Source organism: Pezoporus flaviventris, unplaced genomic scaffold (genome assembly GCF_033815535.1).
Source record: "Pezoporus flaviventris isolate CSIRO_AGI_PZ_B2104156 unplaced genomic scaffold, CSIRO_AGI_Pfla_v1 ptg000025l, whole genome shotgun sequence".
Lineage (NCBI taxonomy): Eukaryota > Metazoa > Chordata > Aves > Psittaciformes > Psittacidae > Pezoporus > Pezoporus flaviventris.
In genome coordinates, this window is record NW_026892573.1 from 5,734,970 (window position 1) to 5,748,244 (window position 13,275).

A 13,275-nucleotide genomic window follows, 5' to 3' on the forward strand; every position below is an offset into this window, starting at 1 on the left:
GTCATAAAGTACACAATGCAACGGGAGAAACGAAGGTTACTATGAGAAAACCAAATTCACACAAGCTTAATCCATTTCAGAATTGTAACCCACATTAAACACAAAAACCTGCATGTTACGGGAAAGGACAGCTCTTAGCTACTGTAACAATACTCACCTCCATGACTTATTAGAATCTGTCATTTTGTTCGATAGATGACTAAAAGTTACTAGTTTAGTTTACATACACAGTTTAAAACTCCATAAACTTGCAAATTTCTACTTATCACGCTTGAATGGTTTGCAGTGATATACAGCTCAGGCTCTACAAGATTAGTGCCCACTACACATAGTTCTAGCTCAATTTTGTTCAGGTCTTTAAAAGATGACAAATTAAAAATTTCTGCTGCATGCTCCCTACAAACCTACTTCTGAAGCCACTGTTCAATTTAAATCCTCAAGGAACAGGTGAGTGTTGTAACAACAATGGAGTAGATGAGCATGGTCCTATTTCTCCCACCACAAGCACAATACAAGGGATGGCAAGGACAAGAGGCAGCCCCAACATTACTCATCTTGATGGATGACAACCAGAGATCCAGGTAGCGCACCTCAAGTTGAGAGCACAGCAGCCCAGCCTGTGTTTTTGAAGGCAGCCAGCAAGCCAAAAAGACACAAAGCAAAAGGAGAACTACAGCGGGGAAGGCAGAGGAAAGACATATGAGAAATACTTCAACTACAGGGGGTAAATGCAAGAGCAGTATGGCAGTAAGAAAAGCATAACTGCCTTGCCAGAGTCAGGTAGACTTCTGATTAAAATCCCTGGAAATGCCACACACAGTCATCCCGTCCCGTGTTGCCGTCCATCCGTCTGTCCTGTCCTCCCCCCCCCCCCTTTTAAATATTTTTGGTAAATCCAGTACTCATAAAACCCTTTGGTTGTTTCTTAAACAAAAATACCCAGGCAGTGGAGGGGAACAGACTTGAAAGTCAAATCTTCTGGGGGTGATGGGCTTAAAGTGAAACAGGAAGTTCAGGTTAGCTAGAAGGAAGAAATTCTTCACTGTGCAGGTGGTGAGGCACTGGAATGGGTTGCTGAAGGAAATTGTGAATGTTCCATCTCTGGCAGTGCTCAGGGCCAGGTTGGACGGAGCCTTGGGTGACATGGTTTAGTGCCAGCTGTCCCTGCCCGTGGCAGGGGGGTTGGAACTAGATGATCTTAAGGTCCGTTCCAACCCTAACTATTCTATGATTCTATGGTTGCTACATTCTACACTCCCCTATAGCAGAACCACTCAGTGGAGTTCACTCCACTGACTTGAATGCTCTTGCAGCATTAACTCACTTCATTTATGAAGCCACTAGCAGGACTGGAGCCAATGTTATGGGTATAATGCTTAGGCTTCAACATTAGCCTCACTATTGCATCAGCCATGCTATTTTTAAGTACTGTTCAGCTTTTCTTTCATGATCTGACGAGAGCCTATATGGGGTTTTGTTTTGTTTTAAACACCATTCAAATACAAGTTTGTTCAACATCTTTTTTGCTAAATATTTAACAGCCATTCTAAGATTGTACAACATCTACTGGTGTGAACGTTTATTAAAAGCAGTGAGGGCTATGCTTGGCAAGAGAGCTGCTAAAATGGATCCTTCTAAACACGCAAAGCTGGAAAAACATTGTTATTACTTCCATTTACTACTTTAGGCTGTTAAGACAGTACCAAAATGTTTGGCATCACTGTGCAAAACAGTTAAGAGACATCACAGATTCTAAACCAAAGCTTTTCTAACACAGAGGCACACATTAGAGCAAATGAAAAGCATGACAATTCACAATGGAAATTTTGCAAAAATGACATTATCAAGTTTTAAATAACCAAAGTAGGAGGATTCTCAGAAAGACAACTTCCAGGCTTCAGAACTTATAACCAATATAAGTTCTTACTTGTGCTGTATTGCAAAGAGCATGATCAGCTGAATTCACAGCTCCAAATTTCAAAGCAATGTGAACTTGAAATCTGAACATGCACCTTCATTTTGGATGATCAATGCATACATTACCTATCAGAGCTGGCACTCAAGCGTTTAGAAAAAAATTAGGCCCTGTCAAGGATACTTTGCAATAGATATAATTGTTCTTCCCCACACTTCTTTTAATTGTCAGCACTACAGGAGAAGAACATTAAGTTCCCAGTTTTTAAGTACCCAGTATTTTAGAAATGCCTTTCTCTTTAACCAACCAAAGCACGGACAAATGTTTCGAAAGTGTTCTCCAACTGCAAATGGGTTTGAGTACCCAGTTTGAAGTATCCTTGGCTGAGTTTCAGTAGCATTCTTCCTTTGAGACCACCAATACAAGCATGTTTTAGAAAAATATGAAGTGAGATCAGTTGGTGCTGGAATAAATACCATCCAAGAGACAGCATGAAATAAAGAATCAACAAAAACTAAAATAGGTTTTATCAGAACATGAAGCTGCAATAAAATATAATTAAACAGATGAGTCAAGAATATAGGAGAACTACACTGGGGCTGGGGGGTTAGGGAATGTCTCTTCCCAATCTTCTGGGGCTGGGGAGGAACAAGTGCCCTTCACTATGTATCACCCAATTTTTGGTTTACCTAATATATTTCCATAGAAAGAAAACCACATTTATAACATTTATAAAAGCTAGTGCATTCTCACTTAGAACAATTCAGCATAAAAAAAGCTTAGCTAAAATGCTAACTGAAAGGAAAAATTTGGGAGTTACCAACCTAAGACTGCAGCAGAAATGCAATAGAATTCTTTAAGCAGTTTTGGTGAGCTGTTGCCAGTTCCTACCCTGTGTATCTAAAAAAGCACCTCCCTACAGTTTTCAGATAGTTCACAACTTCAGAAAAAAAAAAAGCAACAACAAAAAAACAACAAAAAAAATTGAGTCTGATTTGTAATGTAATTTAATGAAGATGCTACAATTACCAGTTTACTTCTCATGCTGACTTTACCCTTGGACTTGCTTTTATTTTCATCAAGATAACATTCAGGATGTCATTTGAAATACTGGCAATTTCTCAGGCATAACACATCCCAAAACTGCATCATGGGAAACCAAGATACCTGCTCTCTCCTATCTCCTTTAATATTTAGAATCCCAGCTTTTTTAAAAAATTTCATAGAAGTTCATGAAAAAGTAACCATCAGGCTCAAGACAGGGTGCTTGAAGAGGAACATGCAGTTGTCAATTCTGTCACCTTCCTTTTGCATCGAGCTATCTACCAAAGTCATTCAAATCAACTCAACAAACGAGGAAAAAAAAAATAGTTTGAACAGATCTGAACAAGGATTCAAAAGCACATTCCATTTTCTTAGCTCCGATACACCCTCCCTGCTCTGCTCACTGGCCAAAGTAAAACCACAGAAAAACCTAACAAGTTCGGAATTACTAGTATAATCGAAGCCTGAGCATGTTATTTTCACTCCATCATGCACTCAGGCCACATTCTCTACTAGTTCAGAAGACACAAAATGAAGAAGGGAAAGTGATAAACTGAAAGTCTCCAGTACTAGAGTATCGGGAAACAATAGCACTGAAGTACCTTGCTAGGACTAGTGATCCCTTAAGACTTACTGAGATACATATGACAAGTCCAACAGACTGCTTCTCCGCCTGTGTTATGACCTACACCTGCCCAGCTGCTGCTTCCTCTAGAAGGAATTTCAGAGCCTGTCCAGAAGCTTCTAGGATGCTGCCCAGAGCAATGGAGAAGAGCTGGCAAACAGACAACACAGGTCAGCAGGTTCTCCTGCAATACTCTGGAAAGCTTTATAGATCCTTACTTCAACTTTCTTTCTTCCACAAGCACCAGTGAAAAGGAATTCAGAACAAAAGAACAAAACCAAGACTTTCTTTTTTCCTTAGAAACCTCACAAAAAAAGAATTCATGATACAAAATTCCTCAATCCCAAAGGGTCAAGCTCAGGGCCGCTTTGCTGTCTGCACTGTGGATTCTAAGCCATGAAAGGGGACATGATATGGCTGTAAGGCAATAAAGGGTGAAATGGGCAAGCATTAGTTACATATCACAGAAGAAACAGTAAGTTTCCTTGTGGCCTTTCTAGAAATATTACCTTCCAGAAAGCTGCATGTTTTCTCTCTCAAACTAGTGTTGGAAATTCATTAAAAAATAAATATTCATCATAACAACACTTCAGATCAAAAATGGTACACAAAACCCATAGCTTCCTAGAGCTCACTACTTTTAAGTCAAACCACATTACAATAAATATGGAAAATAAGCAGTGCCAGGACTGTGGGCTTAGAGATAAAATACTACAGTGGATTCAACCTCACCTCCTTTCTTTTCCCCTTTCTTAACATCCCACCTGAAGCTTTCAAATAAAGGAAACTAACAGGTCAGGGAGGAAAACGAAGCAGACAGCAAACAGAGAAAGGTAAACGGACATCAGGAAGGAAGCAAGCTGTTAGAAACAAGCCAGCCATTGAAATTCACAGCAGTATCTATATTAATTTTCTTGAAAAATGTTGCTGGGATGAGGGGGAGGGAGGAATCAAAAAGAGAAATGCAGGTTTGTGTCAGAAACAAATTAAATCTTGCTTCTCTAGAACACCATTAAGTGCAAGCTTAAGACTAATACAAGTCAGGCTTACAGTCTGCATATCAGCCTAAGATGTTTAAGGTTTTCAGTTTCAGCTCTGCAATGGAGGAAGAATGTTATCTCTTGTTTTAATGAAGCACCACCTTCAGTTCCTGTTTTACCAAAGGTCCCAATTTTAGGTTCCTTTCTTAAAAGAAAACCAAAACCAAACAACAGAATCACTAAACAAGTAACCCATGCTTCCTTGCTGCATAAATAATATAACATAAAAGAACAAGTGTATTGAGTTTCTCCCAGAATCACCAGCTAATTGAGGTTGTAAGGAATCTCTGGAGACCACCTAGTCCAACCCCAGTGCTCAAAGCAGGGCAAGCTGGCACGAAGAACTAACAAGCTACAAATGGAATACACTGCTGAAACTTCTGAGACTCAGAAGCAAAAGGGGCTAGGAATTAACAGACCAGCTTCCCCTCCTCCTACTCATTTTTTAAGAGGTAGGTAGCAACGGTACTTCATTATGGGCAAGAGAAGCTGCATATAAGAGACCTCTATACTAATTTTTGGAAAAGCAGGCTTTTTCTTTACAGGAACTATCATGTATTCAATGAAGCACAGTGTGCCACAAGGCCATTAATGTAACTATATTTAACATATTCTGACACCTGTAAACAAATCAGTAAACTTTTCTGTTTACACGTCACCATTTGGTATTTCCCAGTTTAGGGGAGACCTTTCTCTAGTTGTTGAGAGCCTCTTCCAGGCAATATACCTTACCTTCACTGACAGGCACAGTGTTATTGATTCCTAACTAAAAATCTATACACAAACTAGAGTATCACATAAAAAGCTTGCCTTACTTAAAAGTTTAGTTTCAAGACTGCAAAGCATTTAGCAAAGATGGCAAATTCTTCTCCAAGTGATGCTGCCCTGAATCTGTGCAATAACTGTATTTAATTTATAACTACTCGCTTTGAAACAGAAAAGCCAAGAGACAGCTACAGAAAATGTGTGAATTTTCTTTTATCTTTCTGTATGACTTAACCCAGGAAACACCAGGAGACATGAAAAAGGAAAGTGTGAACAGAAACAGAAGCTTCAAAGAGCCAGTTCCAGAAAGAGCAAAAGATAGCAAGTGATATTCAGGGGTACTTTTTTTCATTGACTTCAAGAGAATTTCATCAGGATGCATTGGGACACATTGCATTTGAAGAGATCCCATGCCAAGACTACTAAATAAACCAAAAGAGCAAGAAAGTAAATAATTTAACCCTCTTCAAGCACGAATATTAGCATGAGGTTGGTTGAGTTTTAAGTGTTGAGCTGTATTAACTTGAGCCCCACAAGTAGAATTAAGGAGACAAAAATGCTCCTCCTACAGTCACCTGGGACCCTTTAAAACCAGTTATTCATTTAAACTGGGACAATGATTTTGAAATTATCATGGGCATTTCATATTGCATTTCTATATTATGTATTATAGAATAAAGCTTTAAACATCAAAGGTTTGGAGATTTTTAAAGCAAAGATGTATGTCCTAGTTTTTATAAACTAATAGCCACATTAATGATAAAGGAAACACTAAACTGCAAACAGCAGATGTAACATGACACTGAATAATCCCAGTGACTTCAATAAAAACTCTTAAGTACATGTATGCTTTCAGCTAAAGCTACATTACTGATAACCTTAAGGATATAAAAAGTTTCAGAAACTACTCAAACAAAAGTCAAAGTTGTGAAAAATCAGAATTTTCAAGGGGAAGATATCCAGATTCCCATTTTGGAGATTCACTGGTGCAAGATATGTTCAAAGAACTCATACAGTCAACTCTCTCAAACTACGGCAATTTGTATTTCTCCCTCTCTTGCTAATGTTCCCTTAGAGAGCCATTCAGAGAAAAAAAGATCATAAATAAGCAGTTGCAGTACAAAATCTCAATGAATTTTTAGACAACTAGGAGTAAATTCCAACACAAAATTCTTCCCTGGCTGCGTCACTCATCCTTTCCCTCCACAGAGAAACGGGTTCCAAATAGCTAGAAACAATAACCATTTGTCAAAGGCTTTGAAATTAATCCTGCCTAGATACAGAACAGAGGAACTTTAACATCATAAATGCTAAATATTTTAAGAAACCTTTTCCTAGTTCTAATTAGGATTACAAGAATGATCAAGTATCAATTAAAGAGTTAAGGAAAAGATTTGTTTGCCCATTGCCCTCCACAGCTGGGACAGCCTCAGGTGTTGGGACTTTTTTAATTAAGTAGGCTATTACACAGCTAATTATTTGAACATTGTATTAACCTTCAGAGGATGAAAACTATCAGCACAAACAAAAGCATTTAAGAGCTTGTTTTGATGTTGGAATGCAATGTAAGGTTCTTTTGTGTGGCAACTGAAAAGCTTAAAAAACATGTGGGATCAGATCATCCAAGACAAAATAGAAAAACAGCATTACACAGTATCTGAATCAGGTTTACAGCCCTTAGAACAGTTCATCTTTTTCATATGAACTTCACACAATGCAAACATTCTTGTATTTCAGTCTAATTCCAATGAATAATACATTTGTCAGTAAACACTATCACTGAATTTCTACTTTTCCATCTAGTATCTGGCTTCTGAATTTTAGCAGTTTCTATTTTAAAAGTCATCACTAACATAAGTAATGAGTTTTCCAGAGATCTGTATTACATGCAAGTGTTCCTGTTCTCTTTTGCTTTTTTAAGGGCACTGACATCAGGAGTCACTGATTTCAAAGCAATTTACACAGTAAAAATTATGCACCAAGCTCTTCTAGCTTCCTTATATTTTCCTCTGCGCTTTGTCTTCATCTTCACTCTGCTTACATCATTCATTTTTTACTTAAAAGAACTTTGATAACATTTTGGTATACAGTTTTAAGAAGTATTTAAGCCACATCAATTAACCAAAGTATCTAAATACTCAGCAGTACTAGAAGCTTGGCAATCCATTTCATCACTGTCTTCTATCAGTCTCAAACCCCTAATTACAAAAGCATGATCATTTCCAAAACACAAACAGCAGTGACAATTCTTTTCAAAGGCAAAATAGTTAACACTTAACTCCTTTTATTAATTGTTTAAAACTAAGCAGCATAGCAGGAACACTTTACCTTAAAGCCCTGATCCAGCAGCAATACCATTCCATCCATCCCCACAGCCTATTAACCAATATTGCATTCTTCAAACACACTGAAATCATCACAGATTGCATAACAGTTTTACAAAAGGTACCTATTAAAATTGCTGGCATTATTAGACTAATTAGATTTATAAACTTATCCAACCCAGCAGCCAGTGTCCCACAGAATTACGTGGGTTGTTCTGTTTAGCCTCTTACACTGTTGAATTGCTCATCATGGGCATATACTGTTGCATGCAGGAAGCAGCACAATACATATAGAATTCTTACATGCACAGTACCATAAATATGGAAAAGACAATATTAATGCTTAAAAGATCAACAAAAAAGCCCTAGTCAATGACAGTGTCCAAAACGCTTCTGAAAAAGGAGCTTGACATTCTTAATTAGACAAACTTGAACATACTAAATACAGCACCTTAAAATAAAGGGCTAAACCAATACATACTATTACACACTAGTATCTGGAGGAAGAAGATATATTTATAGTCACTGGATTTGGCTTTATTTTCCTACCTGCCTCTCCTCACCCACAATTGTTCATAAACATTCCTCACCAGAATATTTCTTTCATAGGATCATATTCCTTTTAGTCTTGATTATCAGCACCCCTTCTTTGTCCTGTATTTCGGCTATTTAACCACCTTCATGAGCACAGAAAATTTCCCCTGCAGCTAAGCTTCTAGTCCTGATCTTCAAAGGCCCTGCTGTCCTGCATTGCTCAGCGATATACAAATAGCTGTCTTTATCATTATACAGATCAAGTGCAAAATAGCCTCCACAGATCAATAAAGCCACTAACTTCTTCAGACCCCTTTCTGATAGGATGCTTTACAGAGATAAAGTTATATTAGAGAGGGTCAGGTACATTTTCTTAAAGAGTAAAGCTACACATAAGTAGTTCTTCCATGTGGTTGCATCCTCCTCCCCAGTTTTTAGCACACAGTTTATCCTCCAAGAATGTAAGATACTCATGTCTGTTCTCTTCTTATATACATGAGGACGATATGGCACATGGCAGGCACTAACATTTATTCCTTTACGGGTATTTCATTCCAATTTCAACAATGTTGTGTCCATTCCCAGAGAAGTGCAAGATACTCAAAACTAACTGAACAATTAATTCATCACCTTTGTGTTCCCATGAACACAGCATTTTACACTATCACCTACACAACGTAATGCAAATTTCAAACACATCTAGCACGAGAAAGAAATAAGTTTCCTGAACAGTAGTAAAGTATAAACAGAACACTTGGCTAACTCTATTTTACTGTTACACAGCAGTTTATAATCTCATATTCAAGACGCTTCATCAAGGCAAAGGAAAGATAAGTCTAGATGAACTTACTACATAAACCAGGTTACAGACAAGAAAATGGATTAAATACAGAAATTCATGCCAAGGCACTAACACTAAGCAAACCCACATTCGCTAACGGTCTTACACATTAGACATGCTGTGCAATGACTTGGAGTGTACTACATTCTTTTTTTAATTTTGTATTTTAAGCCAAGCATAATAATACCCTCCAATACTACCTGATGCTGCAGCCAATGGGGAACATATGAGACAGTTTGTATCTGATAGCTTGAAAATGTTAAAAGTAATTTACTGGCCTTAGTAACTGTGATTAATTTAAGAACTAAAAAGAGTAAGCTTTGCCAAACTTCTCATGTTTAAAACAAGATCAACAGGCTTCCTGCATTTGATTTATTACCCATTCCACTCCTAACCTGCAACATAATTGCATTATTGTTGTATAATCCACATCACACTGCTTTAAAATCTAATCAAACATTCTCTCCAAAGACCAAGTATAACCCCTGGAAAGTCTGCAGACTCCTCCAGCTTCTGAAATAGGATTCCTGTATTTGCTGTATATCAAATACAGCACTAATGTTCAGCCAACAGCCATATGATAAAGGAGAGAAACAGACAGATATGGTACCTGGGGCTTGTCTTATTCCAGGTTTTGACTTAAGTCCTTCCCATAAGGAAAAGCTCATTAAGTAAAACACTTATTTGTAGATTGCACAAGATATGCACATTTTATTCTGCTGCTGGATGGATTAACACAGAAATACAAAATAAGCTATTTTCAATATATTACAAACCAGAAGTTCTAAATAAAGTCAGAAAAAATACCCTAAGTAGATTACTTGTCTCCTTTAGGGTTTAGTGACCTCTGATGTGCTTGCTGATCTGCAGAGCATCAGATACACCACCAACTGCAGAAATCTGAAAGTCCTGAAAAACATGCTCCAGAATTTAGTAGTAGCATAAAGTGAAATTCCTCATCAGTGTTACTTACTTAATGTACTGTGATGAGGGAGTGTTTTGAAAATATGTCAGACCTTGGAGTCCTGGCAACACTCTTTACAGTAACTATTAATGCCCTGTTTGCAAATGTACTCACACAGACATGAATTGAGCCAAAATACCCGGTTCTCTTCTTGGTTTTTTTTTTGTTTGGTTGGTTGCTTTCTGGTGTTTTTGTTTGCTTGTTTTTTGTGGGGGATTTGGGTTTTTTTTGTTGTTTGTTTCTTTGGGGTTTTGTTTTTGTTTGTTTTTTTACTGTGAAGACAATTCAGAGCAACTTTAATAGCAGCATTTACCTGAAAATTGGAAGGTGAAACACAGGAAGCATTTCAAATCTTTTATATCTTTTATCCAAAGTCCTTTGCAGGCAGCAGTAAAATTGAGAAGATGGCAATTTTAAGTACTTGCTACTTGCCTATTTATTCATTAGCAAGAGCTAATGGAGTTATCCACAGACATTCTAAGAGAGGATATCACAACAGAAGGCATCTTTCCTCCCCTGGGGCAGGATGTAACTACCAGGGGGGACTCTCACCAGAAGCAGGCAAAGAAGCTGCTAGAGTCCATCCCTCCTCCTCCTACCTGCAGTATCCTGCAAAAGGACAAACAACATACTTCAATTCCATCACAAACATGTAAATATATTTAGTTGTTATGAAGAACTGACCTAGAAAGGCCTACAGTATATCCTGACATACAACCAAGCATTTGAAAATACAAAGCAGGGAGAAGAGGAAAAGTCAGCTGTTGAAGTTCATTTCTTTTTACCTCACTGGTGCAGCTACCACTATACTCTGTACAACTTCAGTTATTCTTCACAACTAGCTGCCCTACATGTGTTCCTATACATAATTATTTTGTGCTGCCAATAAGAATTGTTGCTATCTGGTGTGTCTTGATGGGACTTTTAGCTCACTCTCCAATATCTTGTTAAATAGGCATACCATTTATAAATTCTAGAGGGTGTAGCCATCAGAAGCTGCCTTTTGAAGCTTTGTTTAACATTTAAAGCATTTTTCTTCTTTTACAGGCCTGCTGGATGTTTGCCAATGGGACTATAATGCCAGCGCTGTAGCATCAAAAATGCCGTTTTCAGCCATTGCTGTGCTGACCATTACATTTTTCAAGCACGAGAACAGCTTCCTGAAAACTAACAATTGCGAGTGTTTTTTTTTTTTTGTTAATGAAACTGTAAATACCCTGTTTCTGCTTACATGACATCTTAATTTCTGACCTGTGCTTTGCTAGAGTAGGGCAGTTGTTACACCTTTCCCTACTTCAAAGATGCAAAAACCTCTAAACTTTTGCTACTCCATAAAGTCATGACCCATCACTGCACTGCAGCTAGCTTTTAGCAGCCATGGATCAATTGCTATCATTCACATTTCTACAAGCAACACCCAAGGGTATGTATGGCCACCTTCTGTACCTGTTTTTCCATTTGACTCAGTTTCCTCTCATGCCTTCATACTTCAATACTATTTTCAGTAAAGTTATATAAAAAGAATCTTAAGTTGTAGTTGATTTCTGTTTGGAAGAAGAAAGTACGGCACAGTATCCTCACTTCAACAGCTGCCAGCATCAAGTACTCTACAAGTCACTGAAAAAAGGTGAAAGCAGCAGCTACAGCATATCTAGCTCAAAGATGCACTTGCTTTCCCTGATTTAACTAGAAGTACTCACAAAAGCTGAAGAAAAAAGGCATTTAATTTTTCATGTACTATCATAATTCTGTATAATTTCCTACATAACCATACACACACACATACACATTAAAGTGCTGCTAATTTCTAGGACTCCACAGGATCTTGTGGCAATATGTTCCATAGACAAAACCTGCTTTAAAATCAGCCAAGGCAATTTTACTCATGTCCTCCTGTTCCCAAATTATTTGAGGGCACATAAGGTCCAGATCTTGTTCTGAACTAGTTCTCATTTATAATTTAAAGTACAAAAAAAGTGGGTGTGTTATGACAGCTTTAGGCTCCTTCTGAGTCACTGTCTCAATTGGAAGTCTGATGTAGGTTTACCATTCAGTTTTAGATTTGTTTCTTGATTTAGGTATTACTTTGAATTCCTTCTAATCCCTGTAGATCATCTTCAGTCATTTATAAAAAAAAAAATACAAAAAATAAAAAAATGCACCACAGCTGAATTCTAAGATGTTGTTGGAAAGGCTCCAGCAACACAGCAGGCCTTAACTCAGCAGCTTTTTGTTTTTAAAGTCTCAAGTTAAAAGTACTCATTTAATTTACAAAATGGGCATTCTGGGCTTTGTATCTGCTGTCCACACCAAACTAAATGACCATTGTGGCACATCTGGCAACAGATTTCAAACTCAAACATATTAATTCACCACAGTAATACCGGGTATAAGTGGAAAATCCTTAGGAAGGCAAAAGTGACCAGAAAAAGACAACTTGCAGTACTTGAAGATATGCGTGAAGTAAGAAAAAAGGAAAGCCACTGGCCCTAACACTGGCTCCACTTCCTCCTGTCACCAAACACTAGAAGCAAGCAAACACAGCCTCAAACACAAAGGGCTTTTGGATAAGAAAGACTGACTCTCCAGGAAAATAAAGAAGGGAAAATAACACATACAGAGGTCTTCCCACAGTCTGACAAGTGGAATTAGCAGCACCCAAACTTAGTTAAAAACTTAATCGTTCATTACCATCCTTTTTCTTACCCCCTTTCACTGCTTCTCACTCACCAACAGCCAGCCTCATTTTCCTGAACCAAAGGATTTACAATTCATCAACAGTTGTTAGACAAAGAATGGCAGATGCCAAGCCAAACCAGAAAAATGAAAAATGCAAACAACACAGTGCTAAAGCAGGAATACTGCAAGACACATTCTGAGGTTTAGAAACACAATGCATTAATTCAAGCAGCAGAACCCTGCAACACTTGCACAGCTTTTTGCCAACATTATCCAGAAAGGAGCAGAACAAACTTGTGAAACAGTAACATGGTGAAGCTACAACACAAACAGTTCACATCAAGAAAAGCAAATACAGTAGGAAATCTTAAAATGCTATCTGCATGCACATAAAATGTTAACCTCATAAATCTATAATTAATATCAACCAATTGCTTCTATTACTTCTGGAAGATGCTGGCCTCAACAGTTAAGCATAAATTAAAACAGTCACTTCCAAGGATTTACAGTATCCCAACAACACTGTATCATACTAGCCACTCTG

The 13,275-nt window shown here is 37.8% G+C and overlaps 1 protein-coding gene across 11 annotated transcripts in view; it reads right to left on the reverse strand.

The window, feature by feature from the left end:
• The window catches only part of TSC22D1 (TSC22 domain family member 1), a 94,133-nt gene that overhangs the window by 64,198 nt on the left and 16,660 nt on the right, over nucleotides 1–13,275 (reverse strand). Inside the window, exon 2 of one of the 11 annotated variants that reach the window (XM_061457303.1) lies at nucleotides 10,308–10,661. The exons of the other annotated variants lie outside the window; for them this stretch is intronic. Within the exon in view, the coding sequence (XP_061313287.1) occupies nucleotides 10,601–10,661 (61 nt within the window). The 3' untranslated portion in view covers nucleotides 10,308–10,600. Of the gene's footprint in view, nucleotides 1–10,307; nucleotides 10,662–13,275 lie in introns of those variants that run through there. 11 annotated transcript variants of the gene reach the window in all.